General features: G+C 43.2%; 1 protein-coding gene and 1 long non-coding RNA gene across 8 annotated transcripts in view; one reads left to right on the top strand and one right to left on the bottom strand.

Annotated features, from left to right (window-relative positions):
- The window catches only part of HLCS (holocarboxylase synthetase), a 226248-nt gene that overhangs the window by 64720 nt on the left and 141160 nt on the right, over window positions 1-20368 (top strand). For all 7 annotated transcript variants that reach the window (XM_038581462.1, XM_038581461.1, XM_038581460.1 and 4 more), the window contains one exon: window positions 15901-16172. In XM_038581462.1, the coding sequence (XP_038437390.1) occupies window positions 15901-16172 (272 nt within the window). The remainder of the gene's footprint in view (window positions 1-15900; window positions 16173-20368) is intronic.
- Window positions 13169-14166, bottom strand: LOC111093562. Its single transcript, XR_005382355.1, has 2 exons — window positions 14001-14166; window positions 13169-13700 (listed from the first exon to the last, which is right to left on the bottom strand). It is a non-coding gene; the product is annotated as an uncharacterized LOC111093562 (long non-coding RNA).

Raw genomic sequence — 20368 nt, 5'->3', positions numbered from 1 at the left:
ATTTATTTATTCATGAGAGACACAGAGAGAGAGAGAGAGAGAGAGAGAAGAAAGAGAGAGAGAGAGAGGCAGAGACACAGACAGAGGGAGAAGCAGGCTCCATGCAGGAAGCCCGATGTGGGACTTGATCCCAGGTCTCCAGGATCATGCCCTGGGCTGAAGGCAGCACTAAACCGGTGAGCCACCTGGACTGCCCCATGATGGTACAATTTTAACTGAGCATTAAACATTTGGGGCTAAACATAGAATCTATTTTTTTTTTTTTTTTTTTAAGAGTTTTTTCATTTATTCGTGAGAGACACAGAGAGGCAGAGACACAGGCAGAGGGAGAAGCAGGCTCCCTGCGGGGAGCCTGATGCGGGACTTGATCCCAGGACGCCAGCATCACAACTTGAGCCCAAGGCAGATGCTCAACCACTGAGCCACCCAGGTGCCCCCTAAACGTAGAATCCTGAAGCTGAGCCTTGGATGTTAAAACTGCAAGGGATGTTCGGGGTTTCTTGTTTTCCAAATGAAGAAACTGAGGCCCAGCATGGGCAGTGCCTGCGAGCTGGCCAGTAGTGGAGCTGCTGACCCGATGCTGTGCCGGGCTCCGCTGCTTCTATGCGCAGCACGCTGGGCAGATGCTGGGTGGAATGTTCGAGACGGGTCCTCGACGCGGGCCTGCGCCTGGCATGGCATCATCCACATCTGGGTGCGGGTCAGCAGGCCGCGCCGCCTGGGCCGTCCCCACTCGCGTGGGCCCACAGCTTCCCCGCCGCGGCCCTGCTCCGCCAGGAGCCTGTTTGTGTTGGACCGGGACAAAGGGCGGGCGTTTCACACAGGCAGGCTTAATGAAGGCTCTGGAGACTTCTGCGGATGTACAGCCCAAACCCACGAGCCCCGTCAGTGGAAGTTAGCGCCTCTCGTGTGGAAGCGGTGGGCGAGCCCCGACCCCAGAACGCCCCCCTTTCCTTTAGGGCCGCCCACGGCTTTCTCCTGCTCTGCGCCCTCGCAGAATAGATTGCACCTCTCAAACGAGCCCGTTTGGCCCAGCGGAGGTGTGATGCCTGTAAAAGCAGCCTTGTTAGAAATGCCTTATTCATTACCTCTGTTTTACTACTCCACCCGAGCCTTTTGTGGTCTTCACTAGTTGGCAGGTAACAAAAAATGCAGTAAATCCGTGGCCTTTCAGAGCCTGAGTGATACCTTTACGTAATAAAAGGAATACAGTTTAATAGACATTTATTGAGCATCTACTGTGTCCCAGGCCTGGCAACCTAGAATGACTGCGACGTGGCCCGCTCATGAGGGACTCCTGTCCTTGGGATTTGGAGACCTGATGCCGTCTGTCCTGAGTCCTTTGGAGTTGCTGGGTTACTGTCCCCGGTGTGGTCTCGATGCTAACAAAGGGTCAGCTCGTGCAGAAATTCATCTTGCTGCCGGGTCCAGGTTGGGCCTCAGAGCCGGTTTTCAGAGAGCGCTCCCCCAGCCAGCTCCGAGCAGCTGTGGGTTCCCCCTCGGCGGATGTGTTGGCCACTGCCCAGTTTCCCCCGTCTCCTTGTTCTCTACCCCTCCCTGGCCTCTTGCTCTCAGCTGCAAGGTTGCCCGGGCTGGAGGTGAGCGAGGTGGACACCTTTCCTCCGCCCTCCTGGCTTACGGCCCTTGTGGGCAGCTCTGTCCTCTTGATCCTTCAGGCCCATCCTGGGCCCAGGCGCTTCCCTGTCCCTTGGCTCTTGGCTTCTCTTCCTTGCCCACAGTTCCGTAAGTGGCTTCTCAGTGGAACCCTTCTGGATGAACTCTCTCTGTCCCTCGGAAAGCGGAGTAGTGAGTGATAACTCATTTAAATGATAAAAACTTTCTTTGTGTAAATGTCCTAGTCTGGGCTTGCCTAAGTAGACAGAGTTGATTAATGGTAGGCCCAAGCTTCAAATTTAAGTCTCTATTGCCAAACATTTTACTCTCTCCCACGCACTCTGGCTCTAAGCCACATATATTTGTTTTATCACTATTTTATCACTATTTCATAGTTGCAGTGTTATATCGAATTTGTATCTTTCTTTGAGGCCCTGAGCATTTGCTTGCAATAAGTAGGCAGTTCCTATGTTGGGTTGGGTCCTTTTGCTGGAGACTGTGAGATAGGAATTAGTGCAGGGATTTGGGAACCAGGCAGATTGAGCTTCTTGAGTTTGATTCCAACTCTGACTTACTGCCTGTGGGGCTTGGGCATCATTAATGCAGAGGGCCTTGGATGGCACACCGGCTGCCCCTTCATGTCCTCTGTGTGTGCAGCGCAGATCGATGGGGGCAGAGCAAAGGATTGAGACCTTGGTCCCTCTTCTTTTCTTATTGAGCTAAAATAATTGAAACATCAAATATGCTATTAACCATTTTTAAGTGTAGAACTCAGTAGCATTAATTTCTTTCACAAGGTTGTGTAGACATTCCCACTGTCTATTTCCAGAAATCTGTCATCACAGAAACTCTGTACCAATTAATCAGTAACTCCCCATTCCTTTATTGCCTCAGCTCCTGGTAACCTCTCTATTCTACTTGTTGTTTCTGTGAATTTGCCTGTGCTAGATATTTCATATAATAGGAATCATGATATTTGTCCTTTTGGATCTGGCTTGTTTCACTTAGCATAATATATTTTTTTAAAGATTTTATTTATTTATTCATGAGAGACACACACACAGAGGCAGAGACATAGGCAGAGGGAGAAGCAGGCTCCATGCAGGGAGCCTGATGTGGGACTTGATCCCGGGACTCCAGGATCATGCGCTGGGCTGAAGGCAAGTGCTCAACTGCTGAGCCACCCAGGGATCCCCACTTAGCATAATATTTTTAAGGTCCATTCATGACATGGCATCTATCAGAACTTATTCCTTGATGTGGTTTAATGAATAACTCCGTTGTATGTATCAACCACATTTCGTTTGTCCATTTGTCTGTTAATTCATCTGTCAACACTTGGCTTATTTTTACCTTTTGGCTATGATGGACGGTGTTGCTGTGAACATTGGTGTTCAGGTATCTGTTTGTGCTTTCACTTCTTTTGGGTATACCTCTGGGAATGGAATTGCTGGACCGTATGTTAATACTGTTTAACTTCTGAGGAACTGCCAAGTTTGACCCCTTCTATCTTAAGAGTCAGTATCACTGGACTCACTTGGAGGAATTAAGATGGACTTAATGGGGAAGAAGCCTCATTGAGGGCCCCATGGGAGATCTTGCTCCGTTGATGCAACACTTGATATAGGACCAAGATGAGTGATCTCAAACCCAAATGCCTCTGGGGCAGAAGAGTGTGTGTCCCAAAGTCATAAGGGTGGTGCTGCTTGGTCCCCGCCAGTTACTGCCATGTGGGAAAGAGTTTCCATTTAATCCAAAGCAAGAAGATATTTGTTGTGAAATATCCTGATTTTTATGTGTTAGCAACCAGTTCAAAATGAGTGGGCCAAATAAAACACATTCCTTGTGGGATCATTTTGGCTTGTGGGTGTCTTTTGGCAGTGGGTGACCTGGATGTTTGTGGGGTTAGGTTGGTTTCAGCAGTGTGTCACTCAAGCTAGAAGCCCCTCCAGGTTCAGTCCATTCATTCTGGGGTAACCATGCTTGCTTGGGACTGGTGGCTGAGCATATTTGGGGGAACAGGAAAGCAGGGGTCTTGGGAACCGAAACTGGGATACATTCCTATCCAAAGAGGAATCTGGACAAGTTAGGTGGGGAATGATCAGACTGTGGGGTCAGTGGGGCTGGGACAGAAGTGTCTGCCTGGGGGACCAGTCAGGTAGGGAGGAGAACACTCATCTCAGACCCTGCTCTGCTTGGTACTGGTGCTCAGAATAAAAGTTGACCCAGAGGTTGCCAAATGAGCAGTTCCTGCCTTAAATGAGGTCGGGACCAAGAACCATCCTGCCTTTCCAGGAGTGACATCTTTTGATTATAAAGATCCACTACCTTGTGTGCCTTTAGACTTGCATGAAGACAGAGTCAATGTGAAATTGTGAATATTTTGTTTGTAAAATACTAAGAATTGAGTTGCTTCATATAAATTCCATGAGAATATCTGCTCCTTGATAGTATTTAACTGAAAATGAGACACCCGTGAAAAGAGCTTGTATTCCATGTCTTTGTGGATTCATTTCCTGATCTGCCCACTTCTGGTTGCCTAGCAGCTGACAGTGTTATGACTGAAGCACAACTAATTCGATTATTTACAATGAGGCAAATGTCCCTGAGATAGAAAACCTTTATCGGTTAAGATCAGTTATTTGGAGTTTCTTGGGAAGAGGAGCACCTACACCCAGATGGCACAATAAATATTTTGAATCCATCGCTGAGTTAGAGGTGTGGCTGTATTTCACCCAGTGGATCTTGTTAGATGGGTGAATGTAGCAAATAGGATGAGAGATGGGGTGAAGTGCTCTAATGTGTGTGACGCAGAATACTGTACATCTCTGATCTTAGTTGCGCTTCCTGTAGCAGACTTACTAACTAACCTTAGTCACTCCTGTGTGTTTGCACTGAGTGTAAAAGTAATAAGCATTCATTTCTTCAGAAATTGGGATGCTGGTGTTTTTTGGACATGAGTTACTAAAGAGTTTTGTGGACTTCAGTTATCGTTTAGTGTTGCATGAACTTGTTATTTACATTTTTCAAAAAAATCAACTCTAAGTATGATTTATATTCAAGAAAATGCACTCATTTCAGTGTAGGGTTTGATAATGTACATGCCTGTGTAACCACCATTACAATCAAGATATAGAACATTCCAGTGTCCCTACAAGATTCACTCCTTCTCTTCCTCAGTCAGCCCTCCTCCACTCTGCATCCCCATGTGACCAGCTTCAGCAAGCTTGGATCTGCTTATCACTATATAGATTAGATTGGTCTTTTTTGAAGTTTCTGAATTAAATCATATGGTAGCTACTTTTCTGTGTCTTTTCTTTTTTCTTTTTTCTTTTTTTTGTCTTTTCTTTTTTAAAAGCCAGCATATGTTTTTGAGATTCATCCGTGTTGTTGCATATGTGAGTAGTTCATTCCCTTTTATTGCCTAGTAGTGTTGTATTGTATGAATAAGCCATTAACTTATCTACTCATTCACCTGTTTGTGGACATTGGGATTGTTTGTAAATTTTGGCTATTGTGACTAAAGTTGCTATGACCATTCATGTACAAGTCCTTTGTGTGGATGTGTTTTTATTTCTCTTGGGTAGATACTTAGGAATAGAATTTCTGGGCCATATGGTAAGTGTACGTTTAATTTGGTAAGAAACTGCCGAATTGTTTTCCAGAATTATTGTAACATAAAAAAAAAGATTTATTTATTTATTTATTAGAGAGAGAAAACATGAGAAGGGGGAGGGGCAAAGAGAGAAAGAGAGAGAAGCAGACTCCCTGCTTAGTGCAGAGCCTAATACAGGGCTCCATCTCTTGATCCTGAGATTGTGACCTAAGCCAAAATAAAGAGTTGGACTCCTTATCCAGGTGTAGGTGCCCCATGCAGGTGCCCTCACTGTACCATTTTATATTCACATCAGTAATCTCTATAAGTTCCAGTTATTTCATGTCTTTGCCAAAACTAGATATTATCAGAACTTAAAATTTTATCCATTCTAATGGATGTGTAGTGGTAGCATGTTATGGTTTTAATTTGCATTTCCTTGGTGACAAATGGTGCTAAGCAAGTTTTCATGTGCTTATTGGCCAGCTGATGTTTTCTTTTGGGTAGTGTCTGCTCATGTCTTTTCATTGATGTTCTAAGTTGAAAATACATTTTCTATAATTCTGTCGGGCTCTCTACATAGAGCCTGCTTCTTCCTCTACCTGTGTCTCTGCCTCTCTGTCTCTGTGTGTCTCTCATGAATAAATAAAATCTTAAAAAAAATTTCCTATAATTTTGATTTAAGGGTTCTTCTTATCTTATGGATGCAAATCTTTTGTCAGATATATGTATTGAGAATAGTTTCTCTCAGTCTGTTGTCTTTTCCTATTTCTTAATATTATCTCTTGAGCAGCAATTCTTAATTTTAATGAAATTTAATTTATTATCTTCTTTTATGGTTCATATTTTTTATTTATCTGAGAAGGGCTTTATCTATCCCAAAGTCAGAAAGTTTCTCTCATTTATTTTATTTTGGAAGTATCATATTTGGGTCTGTAATTTGTTTCAAGTTTTGTATACCTGGAAGGTGTAAGGGCCAAGGTTTTGTTTTGTCTTGTTTTGTTTTTTGCATATGGATGTTCAATTGTTTCAGCACCGTGTATTGAAAGATGATACTTTTTCAAGTGAATTACCTTGGCACTTTTATAAAAAATCAATTGCATATGTATGTGTGGCTCTATTTCTGTCCTCTATTCTGTTTCAATAATCTGTATCTGTATGCTAATATTATACAGTCTTGATTGCTGCAGTTTTAGAATAAATCTTGAAATCAACTTTCTTCCCAAAGTTGTTTGACCATTCTAGGTCTTTTCCCATTTCTGTACAAGTTTTATTTTTTATTTATTTATTTTTTAAAGATTTTATTTATTTATTGATGAGATACACAGAGAGAGAGAGAGAGAGAGAGAGAGAGAGAGAGGCAGAGACATAGGCAGAGGGAGAAGCAGACTCCATGCAGGGAGCTGGACATGGGACTTGATCCCGGGTCTCCAGGATCACACCCTGGGCTGAAGGTGGCACTAAACTGCTGGGCCACCAAGGCTGCCCTTGTGCAAGTTTTAGAATCAACTTATCAACTTCTACAAAAAAAGCCTGGGGTTTTGATTGAGATTGCATTGAATCCATAAATCAATTTGGAGAACAAATGACATCTTAACATTATTGTGTTTTTTGATCCATGAACATGGTATATCTCTTAATTATTCAGGGCTTTTAACATTTTTATTTCAGGACTGTTTTGTAGTTTTCAGTGTATAGGTCTGACACATTTTGTTTAATTTATCCCTAAATGTTTTAGATCTATTGACTCCATTTAAAATGGTGTGTAAACAAAATTTCAGACTTCAAGTACTCATTGTAAGTATATAGAAATACACCTAATTTTGTATATTGACCTTGTATTTTGCAACCTTGCTAAATTTGTTTGCTAGTCTAGTACTTTTTTTTTAAGATTTTATTTATTTTTTTCATGAGAGACACATAGAGAGAGGCAGAGACAGGCAGAGGGAGAAGCAGGCTCCCTGCAGGGAGCCTGATGTGGGACTCAATCCCAGGACCCTGGGATCACGACCTGAGCCAAAGGCAGATGCTCAACCACTGAGCCACCCAGGTACCCTAGTCTAGTACTTTTTTTGTGTGGGTTCCTGTCATCTTGTCCCACACATTTCTTATTAGGATATGTTTTCATGTCATGTGCAACACGTCCCAATAAGAAATATAAAGCCATATTCACCTTTCTTGAGAATGGCTAATATTTCCCTACTGCTGTGACTAATTCAAAGGGCTAGCATTTATGTGACTATAAAACATTTAGTTTTTGATTTCTTTTTTTTTTTAAAGACTTTATTTAGTTATTCATAGAGACACACACACACACAGAGGGAGGCAGAGACACAGGCAGAGGGAGAAACAGGCTCCATGCAGAGAGCCTGACATGGGACTTGATCCAGGGTCTCTAGGATCATGCCCTGGGCTGCAGGCAGTGCTAAACCACTGTGGCACTGGGACTGCCCCAGTTTTTGGTTTCACCTGAATTGTATTCAATTAGCTTGAAATCTTAAGGAAAGGTAAATACTATATTCTTGTGCTTTAAATATTAACAAAATAACACTAATTGGAAGGCTTTTATGAATTTCATTGTGAAATTTGATAGCAGTTGTTTTGTTTTCAGTAGGACCGATGAGTCCAAAGATTTCAGATTTCTTTTTGAGGCTTACGTATCCATATCAAGACCTCTTATCAGTGCCTTTTTTGGATTTTACCTCTTGGAATACATATCTATATCTGTACCTATATCTATATCTGTATCTATTTATAACTTGTGGAGTTTTTCTTTTTAAAGATTTTATTTATCTATTCAGGACAGACACAGAAAGAGAGAGGTAGAGATCTAGGCAAAGGGAGAAGCAGGCTCCCTGTGGGGAGCCTGATGCAGGACTCCATCCCAGGACCCCGGGATCACAACTGGAGCCAAAGGCAGACACTCAACAACTGAGCCACCCAGGTGCCCCTGGAATTTTTCTTTTTTCTTTTTTTAAGATTTTATTTATTTATTAATGAGAGATACACACAGAGAGAGGCAGAGACATAGGCAGAGACATAGGCAGAGGGAGAAGCAGGCTTCATGTAGGAAGACCGATGTGGGACTCAATTCTGGGACTCTGGGATCATGCCCTGAGCCAAAGGCAGACGCTCAACCACTGAGCCACTCAGGTGTTTCAGGAATTTTTCTTAGTAAGGATTTTCATATGGATTTATATAGTAGATGCTTATTAAGCATGGACTATTTGTTAGATCTGGGTGCCACAGATACAGTTGGGAGTAAGACAGAAATGTGTATATGTTGTCTTTATGGAGCTTACATTCTGGCAAGATAGTGGGCATTGAATAAATGGTTATATAAATTATAGAATTGTAATTTGATAAGTGCTATAAAGTCACTGTTTATGAATAAGAGTTCTAATCTAGATTGGGAGGGTCATGGGTCAGAGAAGTCTTCCCTAAAGAAGTGACATTTTTGCTACACTCTGGTGATTGAATTCAAAAAGTTAGGTAGATTTGGGGGTGGCATTTCCATACTGTCTTGGTGGTCATTAGTAGAGTTAAGCTAAGAATCATGAATTAATTCTTTTCTCCTATATATGTTAGCAACTACTTCTGCAATAAGTCATTGTAACTTGAGTGCATCTGAGAGGATGTATCAGGCAGGTTGGCATCAAACAGGTAGTAATTTTGATAGGTCTTGCAACCAGAATTTTATTACCCTACTCAGGGATGATGGAAGGAGGAGCCTAAGTGCTTCCTGTGTACTCAGTTTTATTTGATAACTTTAAGTTGTATTTCACTATAGTGAGTATAAATATTTGGGAAAATTATAGGTGGTCTACAGTTATTTTTCTTAAGAGATTCCAGATCTCTTTTTATATCTTTTAGATTATATTTGTTCTGAGTAATTTACTTGGCTGTGGGTAAGTCCTGAGAGATTATGTGAAAGAGGCAAAAGAACAAAAATCCATGTGCCTTGCTTTCATCGATTTTATTTTGCATGTTTGTGTATCTTTTAAGTATTGCTTTCAAAAACAAATAATTTCGGGCAGCCCGGGTGGCTCAGCAGTTTAGCGCCTGCCTTTGGCCCAGGGTGTGATCCTGGAGTCCTGGGATCGAGTCCCTGCATGGAGCCTGCTTCTCCTTCTGCCTGTGTCTCTGCCTCTCTCTCTCCCTGTGTCTCTCATGAATAAATAAATAAAATGTTTTTAAAAAAACAAATAATTTGGAATATTACTTTTGTAATTAGTAGGCATAATAGTGATAATGCAATTCCTTGAGAATCTGGCTCCTAACTTGTATGCAAATAAGAAAAAGTGGTTAAATTTGACAGGTCAGGTTGATCCACTTTGCCAAAGGATGTGTATATTTGAATAGTTTGAATGAATCTTTTAGGCACTTGTCATACTAGGTTGTAGTCGTGTGTATACAGACCGGTCTTTCCTTCTCTCTTTATTCTGTGGTACTATTCTTGAGACCTAGTTGGCTGCTCCATATGTATTTCTTAGATGAACGAGTATAGGTGACCAGTAGGATAATTCCCTCCAGAGAAGATTGCCTGCGTTATTCCCTTTCTGAAAGTGCTACCCAGTTCTAGCTGTTTCTTTTTGTTTTCATTGACTTCGAATGGAGATTTACATTGCCTATAGCTGCTGAGAAACCATTTAACTCTTTGATGGAGTTAATGAAACCTGCAGTTAGTTAAGAAGTACTGGTCATCCAGATTATTTCCCCTTTTTGTGATTTAACCTATTCACCCATAGGTGTCCGTAGCTTTTGTGCTGCCCTTGTGACCTCTGACTCTCCTGGGGAATGTGATGAAGGCATTTCAGAGCTGTTCACTTTATGTTTTAGGAGCATTAACCAAAGTTTAAGGCATTGGTTATAACTAACGGCCAGATTTGAGGCTTGGAGGTGTCTTAGTTCAGGCTGCTGAAACAGAATAGCATAGACCAGATGGGGGCTTATAAACAACAGACATTTATTTCTCACTTCTGGAGTCTCCACATCTGAGATCAAGCTGGCCTGTTTGGTTCTGGGGAGAACACTCTATTGGGGTGCAGAGAGCTGTCTTTTTACTGTGTCCATGCTTGATGGAAAGGGCGAGGGGAGTTGCTTTTATAAGAGCCATTGGGGATTTCAATTTCAATGTGAATTCTAGGGGGACACAGATGTTCAGTCAATAACAGAGGGTTCCTTTTGTATGTTTATTTATTCATTCTGTCTTCTTCCTCCAATAGAATTTATATCAAAGAAATAATAGTGAACAGGGAATATTCTATTTAAAATTTATCCTGAGGGACACCTGAGTGGCTCAGTTGGTTAAGGGTCTGCCTTCGGCTCAGGTCATGATCCTTGGGTCCTGGGATCGAGCCCTGCGTCGGGCTCCCTGCTCGCTGCGGAGTTTGCTTGAGATTCTTACTCCCTCTCCCTCTGCTTATGCTCTGTTGTTGGCGCTCACTCTCAAATTAATAAAATCTTAAAAAAAATAAAACTTATCTTGGTTCTTCATGCAAAGATGGAAAGTTAGTACTGTAGCTTCTGGTAGCTCATTTCAGCTTGCCGCCTTCTGACAGCTTTTCTGGTACTTGTTCAAACAGAATCATTTTGTATTTTGTGCTCCTCCGGGGCACTTTGCTTTTCCCTCTGGAACTGTCCTCTCCGGTTTTGTTCTGGAGTGCTCTTCTAGCTGTCCTTCCCCATTGGATTGTGACTTCCTAGGCCAGGATTATCCTGCTATTTATCTTCATATCTCCATCCCGGCCTCATTTACAGTAGGTCAGGTTACTTTGCTGCTTTATATACCCCCCTCAGCTTCCTCTGCATCTATTCTGCGAAGCTCTGTAGCGCAGTGTGGCTGGATAAAAGCACAGAATTGTGCGCCCTGCTTACTCTGAATTCAGAAACACTAACCTGAAGTGGACCCTGAATACTTCTACTTGTTCATTCAGTTTCCCCCACTTCCTTCCTTTTCTCACTCTGCCCTCTCAAACCTCTTTCTTTCTTTTCACTCTTAGCTGTTGATCTTGCACTTTATTTACTGAGGAAAAACAGAAGGAATCCGAAGATGATGTCAACAGCCTTCGGCACAGGACTCCCTCCCTCCCTCCTTGCGGCCTGAGAGCAGAGTAGTGGTAGATGAGTTCGCAGGGCTGTCCTGGATGGCTCTCCGGCCAGCTGGAGTGAGGGAGGGCTGCGAATCAGTGGGGAAACAGGCTGGCTGTCTCCAGTGGGGATGTGAACCCCGTCCGTCCAGTGGTTGAAGGCTCTGCTCCTGAAGCTGACCTCTGTGCTTGAGCAGTAGGATGCAGCCCTCACCTGTTCACCTGTTACGTTTCTGGATTGGACAGTTCACATCATCATTAAGACACATGCTGTTATTACTCTTATTTAACCAAACCATACCTGTTTGGACTCCCTTCCTCCCTGTAGCCACTGCCCCAGTCTTTTTTTTTTTTCCCCTAGAGGAAACTCCTTCCCAAATTTTGTTCCTAGAGTCTGTGGTTTCTTTCCTTCCCCTGTTAATATCAGACTTGCCTGCACCAGATAGGCCCTGCCTTGCAGCCTGGTGGTTACTGCTCAGGCCTCTTCTTACTGCCCTACCATCATCTTCTTGTCTTGCTGCCTGTGAAACTGGGCCCAGAACTTCTAGGGCATTCCTGCACTCTACACAGACACAGACACACACACAGACACACACACACACACACACACACTTGATTTTCCTTTGCCTTCTCAGTGTCCTGTGCAGACTCCTCCTCATCTCTCTGACATCTAAGCATTGATACCCGGTGTGGGTTGAATTTTGTTCCCCTAAAAGGTACATTGAAGTCCTGATCTCCAGAACCTATGAATGTGACCTTATTTGGAAATAAGGTCTTTGCAGCCGTAATCCAGTTAAGATGAGGTCACGAGGGCTGGCCCTAATCCAATATGGCTAGTGTCCTTTTAAGAAGAGGACAAGAGACACAGACAGAGGGAAGGGAGCCGGGGATTGCCAGCAACACCAGAAGCTGGGAGAGAAGCCTAGAACAGATTTTCTCCTAGAGCTGTCAGAGGGAGTGTGGCCCCGCCAACACCTTGATTTTGGACTTCCAGCCTCCAGAACTGTGAGAGAACGCATTTCTGCTACGCCCTCTAGTTTATGGTGCTTTGTAATGGCAGCCCCAGGAAACCAGTGGAACCCCTCTTTTTATGGATACTCTCTCATTGCTCTCAGCCTGTCTCCTGGCTTCAAATTATCAGGTGTAGTCTGGAAATATCCCAAATTTATGTCCTTGGTGTGCACCTCTCCCCTAAGTCCCTGACTGACACGTCCTGCTTATTCTCTGCTTCCATGCATTTCTTTACTTCCTTTATTTTTAAATTTTATTTATTTATTTGATTTAAATTCATTTTGCCAACATATAGTATAACATCCAGTGCTCATCACATCAGGTGCCCTTCTTAGTGCCCATCACCCAGTTACGCCATCTCTCACTCCCCTCCCCTCCAGCAACCCTCGGTTAGTTTCCTAGAGTTAAGAGTCTCTCATGGCTTGTCTTCTCTGACTTTTTTCCCCATTCAGTTCTCCTCCTTCCCATATGATCTTCTGCACTATTTTTTATATTTCGCATGTAAGTGAAACTGTATGATAATTGTCTTTCTTTGAATGACTTACTTCACTTAGCATTTCCGCCATGCATTTTTTAAAGATTTTATTTATTTATTCATTGAAAGAGAGAGAGAGGCAGGAACACAGGCAGAGGGAGAAGTAGGCTCCTCACAGGGAGCCTGATGTGGGACTCAATCCCAGAACCTGGAACCCCGGGATCATGCCCTGAGCCAAAGATAGATGCTCAACTGCTGAGCTACCCAGGTGTCCCTTCCCATGCACTTTCTAACCAATATTTCAAAAGTGATGTGCCCAGAACTGACTCTTCCCATCCAAACCTGTTCCTTCCCTCAGTATTTCTGGTGGCAGCTCCATCCTTCTAGGTGCTTAGGCCAGAAATCTTGGGCTCTTTTTTTTTTTTTTTTAAAGAGAAGTGAGCTTTTATTTCCTTGTTTTACAAATAAAGTTGGCCGAATCAGTTGCGTGGGCTCATTTTTGACCCCTTCTTTTCCTCTGACGTCCCAGATGTGATCTGTCAGTGAATCTTGCAGCCTCTACCGCAGACTCGTATGGCCACTGGTGCACCTGTGCCGGCATTATCATCTCCCTCCTGGGAACATCAGAGGGTTCCTGACTGGTGGTGTCTGTTCCCACTTGTTTGCTTCCCCCTTAATCTGTTCTTGGCAAAGTGAATGATCCTGCTGTGACTGTGACCAGGGAGTCACCACACCCCCTTTCTTGAAGCCTCCAGGGCTCCTCATTGCCCCCAGAGTGAAAGCCCGAGTCCCCACGGTAGACCTGATGGCTCTGTCCGGTGTGGGTGCCTCTACCCTCAACTCTATCCACTTGTCCTCCTGGCACTTCCCTGCCGCATCGTGCTCCCTTGGAGCCTCTGCTCCTCCTTGGAATTGTCTGTATAAATAAAGAAGAGTGATGTGATTCCATATGTTATGTCATCCTACCTTCTTTCTCTCCATCTCTCCGTCCTGGGTTTGTCTGCCTTCTGCACAATGGCTTACCTCCAACATTTCTTTTTTTTTTTTTTTAATTTATTTATTCATGAGAGAGAGAGAGAGAGGCAGAGACACAGGAGGAGGGAGAAGCAGGCTCCATGCCGGGAGCCCGACGCGGGACTCGATCCCGGGACTCCAGGACTGCGCCCTGGGCCAAAGGCAGGCGCCAAACCGCCGAGCCACCCAGGGATCCCCTTACCTCCAACATTTCTTATCTCTCCTCTCTGCGTATCATCTCTCCTTGGCACTTAGGACTTACTAACGTTTGATGTCTTGTGCTGCTGAATTTTTCAAAATTATCTGACTCCCATGCTAGAGTGTAAGCCTTTTGAGGATGAGAACTTTGGCCCCTTTGTTCAATATTGAAGCTCAGAACTTAGAATGTTTATCATATGGTAGGGACCTTATAATATCATAATGCTTGTTGAATAAAGGCACAGAACATTTTACTTGAATCTGATGTTTTTATCGTAGTTAATGCTTATTTTACCATTTTCATGTGTATGTTTTATTTTACCTTTTTAACACCTTTTTTTAATTTTTAAAAATATTTATTTAAAAAAGAGAAACAGTGTGTGTGAGTGGGGGAGGGGCTAAGGGGGAAGGAGAGGGAGAAGCTGACTCCGTGCCGAGTGTGTAGAGCTTGACACAGGGCTTGATCTCATGACTCTGAGGTCATTACCTGAGCTGAAACCAAGAGTCGGTACCTTAACCAACTGAGCCTCCCAGGCATCCCAACTGTCTGATTTTAATACATTTGGTATTGGCTTCTCGGGGTAATAACTCCTCTCTGATCCCATGTTTCCCTGGTGCCCCACCTTGTACCCCACCCTGAAGGGAAGTCCTCCAGGGCTCGAGAGGATGTTGCAGCCTTCCAGGAGCCTCCAAGACCCCTTCTTGTTTTAGGAATTAGAACTCTGTTCTGGGTTAGGGCAAGGTTTCTGGAAGATTCTATCTCCCTCCCAACCCCCTCCCCCCTGGACCCATATTCAGACAAAGAGAAAGCAGCTGTTGGGTTCCCCATTATTTTCTGATGTAAAAGTCATGTCCTCCCCACTACTGGTGACCTATCAGTGGCTGGTGGTGGTCAGCTTGTCTAGGAGAACAGGGTGGAGGTCCTCCAGTGGTGGAGAGTGATAGCTATTGTATTAGTACTTTGTCTTCCCTGGCTGGCTTTCTTTCTTAAAGATTTTGTTCATTTATTCATGAGAGATACACAGAGAGAGGCAGAGACACAGGCAGAGGGAGAAGAAGGCTCCTCGCAGGGAGCCTGATGTGGGGCTTGACCCCAGGACCCTGGGATCACACCCTGAGCCAAAGGCAGATGCTCAATCACTGAGCCATCCAGGTGGCCCTTCTGTGACTGCTTTCACTGGCATTTTACAGTATTTCCCCAGCCTAGGAGGAGGAATTTCCTTGAGAGGCGAAAGTATAAAGCTGTACATTTCCTGCAAAATGCACAGACTTAGAGAATTACTAAGGAGCTCTAGAGCTGGAGAAGACTTGAAGGATATAGGACATAGTGCTGGATAGAAAATTTAATAAGGAGCTATATTTTTTTCTTTGGATCCTGGCTTCTGAATGGTTTGCAGTTGACCCTTGAACAATGTGATGATTAGGAGAATCCCCCCCCCCCCCATCCCTACCAGTGTAGGTTGAAAATCCACAGCATATAATTTTGCCTTCCCCAAAACTTAACTGGTAATAGCGTGCTATTAACTGGAAACCTTACCAATGGCATAAACGGTCTATTAACCCATATTTTGCATGCTGTGTGTATTATATACAGTATCCTTACAATAAGGTAAGCTAGAGAAAAGAAAAGGTTATTGAGAAAAGCATAAGGAAGAGAACGTAATTTTCAGCACTGAACAGTGTTTACCGAAAAAAGCCCATGTATAAGTGGACCTGCATCGTGTAGACATACTCCAAATACTTCCTGTCTATCGTATGATAGCGTAGATGTTTGGAATATGTTACTTAGCTCTCACTGGTCATGAATTAGGAAGTACTTACATTACCAAGTGGCATTTTAGGGAAAGGCTACCGTCACCTAATGTAATGCCGAATTACGACCTCTTCATTTCTTTATAATGCAGGAAATCTTGGACCCTCTTATGCAGTGGCTGGGAGAACATGTGGATCCTGAAGGAGTAATAAAATCCAGCAAGCTGTCCCTTAAGTTTCTTTCATCCTACACGTCTGAAATAGAAATCACCCCATCTGCTCTACCTGTGGTCACAGACGTGGGCACCTTCTCTTCAGAAAATTTTAACCTAGAGATCTACCGACAAAATCTGCAGACAAAGAGACTTGGGAAAGTTATTCTGTTTGCCGAGGTGACGCCCACCACGATGAACCTTCTGGATGGGTAAGTTGTGGCCGGATATTGTGTACCTACTCAGAGGAGTCCAGTTATGTTGATTGTCCTGTCTGACTGGTGCTGGGGGAGAAGGGGTAGAGGGAACGAAGGATTACTCCCAATAATCCCATCAGCAAAAAGATGGGAGTTCCCTTATCCTGGAAGAGGTAAAATGTAGGAAGAAAAATTGAGAAATGTTTCTTGATCACAGGTTTGTACCTCAAAACAAGGGGATTTTGTGTTTTTTTTTTTGTTTTTGTTTTTGTTTTTTAATTTATTTTTTATTGGTGTTCAATTTACCAGCATACAGAATAACCCCCAGTGCCCGTCACCCATTCACTCCCACCCCCCACCCTCCTCCCCTTCCACCACCCCTAGTTCATTTCCCAGAGTTAGGAGTCTTTACGTTCTGTCTCCCTTTCTGATATTTCCCACACATTTCTTCTCCCTTCCCTTATATTCCCTTTCACTATTATATTCCCCACATGAATGAGACCATATAATGTTTGTCCTTCTCCGACTGACTGACTTCACTCAGCATAATACCCTCCAGTTCCATCCACGTTGAAGCAAATGGTGGGTATTTGTCGTTTCTAATGGCTGAGTAATATTCCATTGTATACATAAACCACATCTTCTTTATCCATTCATCTGTCGATGGACACCGAGGCTCCTTCCACAGTTTGGCTATTCTGGCCATTGCTGCTATAAACATCGGGGTGCAGGTGTCCCGGCGTTTCATTGCATCTGTATCTTTGGGGTAAATCCCCAGCAGTGCAATTGCTGGGTCGTAGGGCAGGTATATTTTTAACTGTTTGAGGAACCTCCACACAGTTTTCCAGAGTGGCTGCACCAGTTCACATTCCCACCAACAGTGTAAGAGGGTTCCCAAAACAAGGGGATTTTGTGAATCATGACTCTCTTCCTTTGCTAGTGGGCTTTTCAGATGATCCTTGGAAAAAACTTCATGAAAAAATGTCTTCAACCAGTGGCGTTATTACTCAGTTTATCCTTTTATTTGTGTGTGGTCGTAACCGGCGTTTAACACTTAGTCGAAAGTATTTTGAGGGGGTTAGGACATTTGAACGATAGGTGAACTGTGTTAAATTGAAACAAATTGGAAATTTTGAACGTTCGCAAACCCATTTTGATATGTTCCTACCCAATCCAGTTTGTAAGCGCTCTGTAATCCCATTTAGATGTTCGAGGGTTTTTTTTTTTTTTTTAAAGATTTATTTATTTATTCATGAAAGACAGAAAGAGAGAGGCAGAGACACTGGCAGAGGGAGAAGCAGACTCTCTGCAGGAAGCCCGATGTGGGACTCGATCCCGGATCCCAGGATCATGCTCTGATCCGAAGGCAGATACCCAACTGCTGAGCCACCTGGGTGTCCCAAGATGTTCGAGGTTTATTCTTACAGAGCTTTCCTTCTTATTTCTTCTGTTTCTTGGACTTCAGTTAAAGTTTAAAAAAACTTAACTTGTCACATCTTGTCAAACAGATGAAAGGCGTTTTCACTCTTAAATTAGTATTAATCAGTAGTCTTATATTGAGATCATTTAAAAAGTAGGCTTATAGAGGGAGTGAATAAGAAAGGCATCTTCCTTCAACATGGGACTAAAGTTTCAGGAATGTAAGATTCCAAAATAAACCACAAAGCACTGGATTCCCAGTTTCTGGGCTTTTTCACTCATGGGACTACACAATTAGATGCGTAATTCACAGTAGGGAAATATTTTGGTCTTTCTTATTATTTTCTGGAATTTGATATGTTCATATAAAATGATGAGATAACCTTAGCATTTTCTTGATGGTCATACTCAAAGCCATGGAACTGGCAGTTTTGTGTGAAGAGTTTGTAGGGGAAGCGCTCGTGTCGCGGGACTGGTAGAGCCAGGCGGGTGTAATGGGAATGGGAATATGAGCCATGGTCATGAACAGTTCTTGTTTTGCCGGGTTATTGTGTGTTGTCATGGGTACTTTCTTTATTAGTGTTCCCAACCTCTTCTGCTTCCCCTACTACCTGGGCCCTTGCTCTTCGACGAGAAGGAAAAAGCCTGTGTTTGTATATGGCACAATCGCGCGTGTGAGCTCTCTGGTAATCCTTTATTACTCAAGAGAACACTATGTTGAAAAGGTGACCTGTTATAATTATATTTTCCAAATAAAAGAATCAGACATGGTATTTGCTGTAAGATTTGGGGAGATTAAGTTTATTATTATTTTTTTTAATTTAATTTTTTTAAGGATTTTATTTATTCATGAGAGACACAGAGAGAAGCAGAGACACAGGCAGAGGGAGAAGCGGGCTCCCTGTGAGGAGCCGGATGAGGGAGTCGATCCCAGGATTTCAGGATTATGCCCTGAGCCAAAGGCAGATGCTCAACCACTGAGCCACCCCAGTGCCCGGGAGGTTAAATTTAGATAGAAAAACACTGACACTTCTTGTCCATATTTGTTTGGCAATAGTAAAGAATATTTTATGTTGGGACGATCTTGAGCCACTGGATTATGGCCTCTGAGCTCCTGTAGTGGGCAGCGCATTACAGAGGGGACTGCAAGCCCTCTAGAGTGGATGGCCTGTCGCCTGTGTAATCAGATGGTTGGGTTTCCTTACACCCTTGTGAACACATGTTTTAGAATGGAAAAAGAAATGCCAGGTAAATACTGCTTTAGTACCCTTGAATACTGGTAAGTTCCTTTTTGATAATGAACTCTTTTTTCCCCCTTAAATTCTGTGTTAAGCAGCATGAGTCTGTAAAAGCGTGTAGCTGAGCGTCACAACCGTGGAGTCGGAATCTTCTGTAGGATGAAGTTTTTATTTTTATAAAAGAGAAAAATATTTTGGCTTTTCCAAGGGCATTTAGGAAGCTTCTTTGTTTCTCTTCTTGCCTGGTCTCTGTAGAACACAGAGAATGAAATAGCTTTGATGATTAATGATTAATCCCTCTCCTTGGCACAGAGCAGATATTGCATAAATAAATAGTGGCCGCTCACCGTAACTTACAGATGTCCTCTCCCACTGCTCGCATGGCTTCCTTCCTAACACCAAGAGATAAAGTTACTCACTGCAGCCTCGTGAGTGAGTCAGCAGGCCTGGTGAGAAGTTCCTGGGGGTGGGGGTGGGGTGGATGGGTTGTAGTCTTTTTTAGGAGAAGGAATTTGAAGAGGTCACCTTGATGCCAAAAACTCAGTTGTCCACCAAGGGACCATGAGATAGATAGATGAAACATATGGCTTATTACTTTCTAAGAGTAAGACTGAAACCATTTCATTTCTTTTCTTTCTTTCTTTCTTTCTTTCTTTCTTTCTTTCTTTCTTTCTTGATTTGTTTGTTTGTTTGTTTGTTTGTTTTTGAGGAGAGAGAACATGAGAGCAGGGGGAGGGGCAGAGGGTGAGAGAGAATCTCCAGCAGATTCTGCACCGAGTGGGGAGCCCGATGTGGGGCTTGATCCCTTGACCCTGAGATTGTGACCTGAGCTGAAGTCAAGAGTTACATGCTTAACTGATTAACCCACCCAGGTGCTCCAGGCCAAAACCATTTCTATAGCTAATATTATATTTGATCCCATATGAGCTATCCTCTTGGAAGTACAATCTATTGTGATTATAATAATACCAGCTAACATGTATTAAAACCTTTTATTTTCCAGACACTGCTTCAATGTACTTTATATGTATCAACAAATTTCATACATTATCTCTTAGTGCCTAGGGTCATCAGAGTCAAACTCTGGTTTCATGCCAGCATGTAGAAAGCTGCATATCAGAATTTACTGTATATGGAACTGTTCCTGTTGATTGACCACATCAATAGATCCATTATGCAGAACAAGGAGAATTTTCAAAAGAATGGCCTGGGTCTGAACTCCATGTGTGTTTCTTTCTTTATGTCTCTCACTTCTGTGGCTCTTTCCTAATGGTCTGGAATAGAGGTAAAATTTAAATTAGATAATAGATCTTTATTATAAGGTTTTTTTTTATGTTTTATTTATTTATTCATGAAAGACACAGAGAGAGGCAGAGACACAGGCAGAGGGAGAAGCAGGCTCCCTGTAGGGAGCCCAACGCAGGACTTGATCCCCAGACCTGGGATCATGACCTGAGCCGAAGGCAAACGCTCAACTACTGAGCCACCCAGGCGTCCCTCTTATGAGGTTTCTAAAATCTTTTTTCTCTGCCTCCAGCACCCCCATGCACTGTG

This window comes from Canis lupus, chromosome 31 (genome assembly GCF_011100685.1).
Source record: "Canis lupus familiaris isolate Mischka breed German Shepherd chromosome 31, alternate assembly UU_Cfam_GSD_1.0, whole genome shotgun sequence".
Classification (NCBI taxonomy): Eukaryota; Metazoa; Chordata; class Mammalia; order Carnivora; family Canidae; genus Canis; species Canis lupus.
Note: the sequence above shows the minus strand (reverse complement) of the source record. Positions and strands in the feature narration are given on the sequence as shown.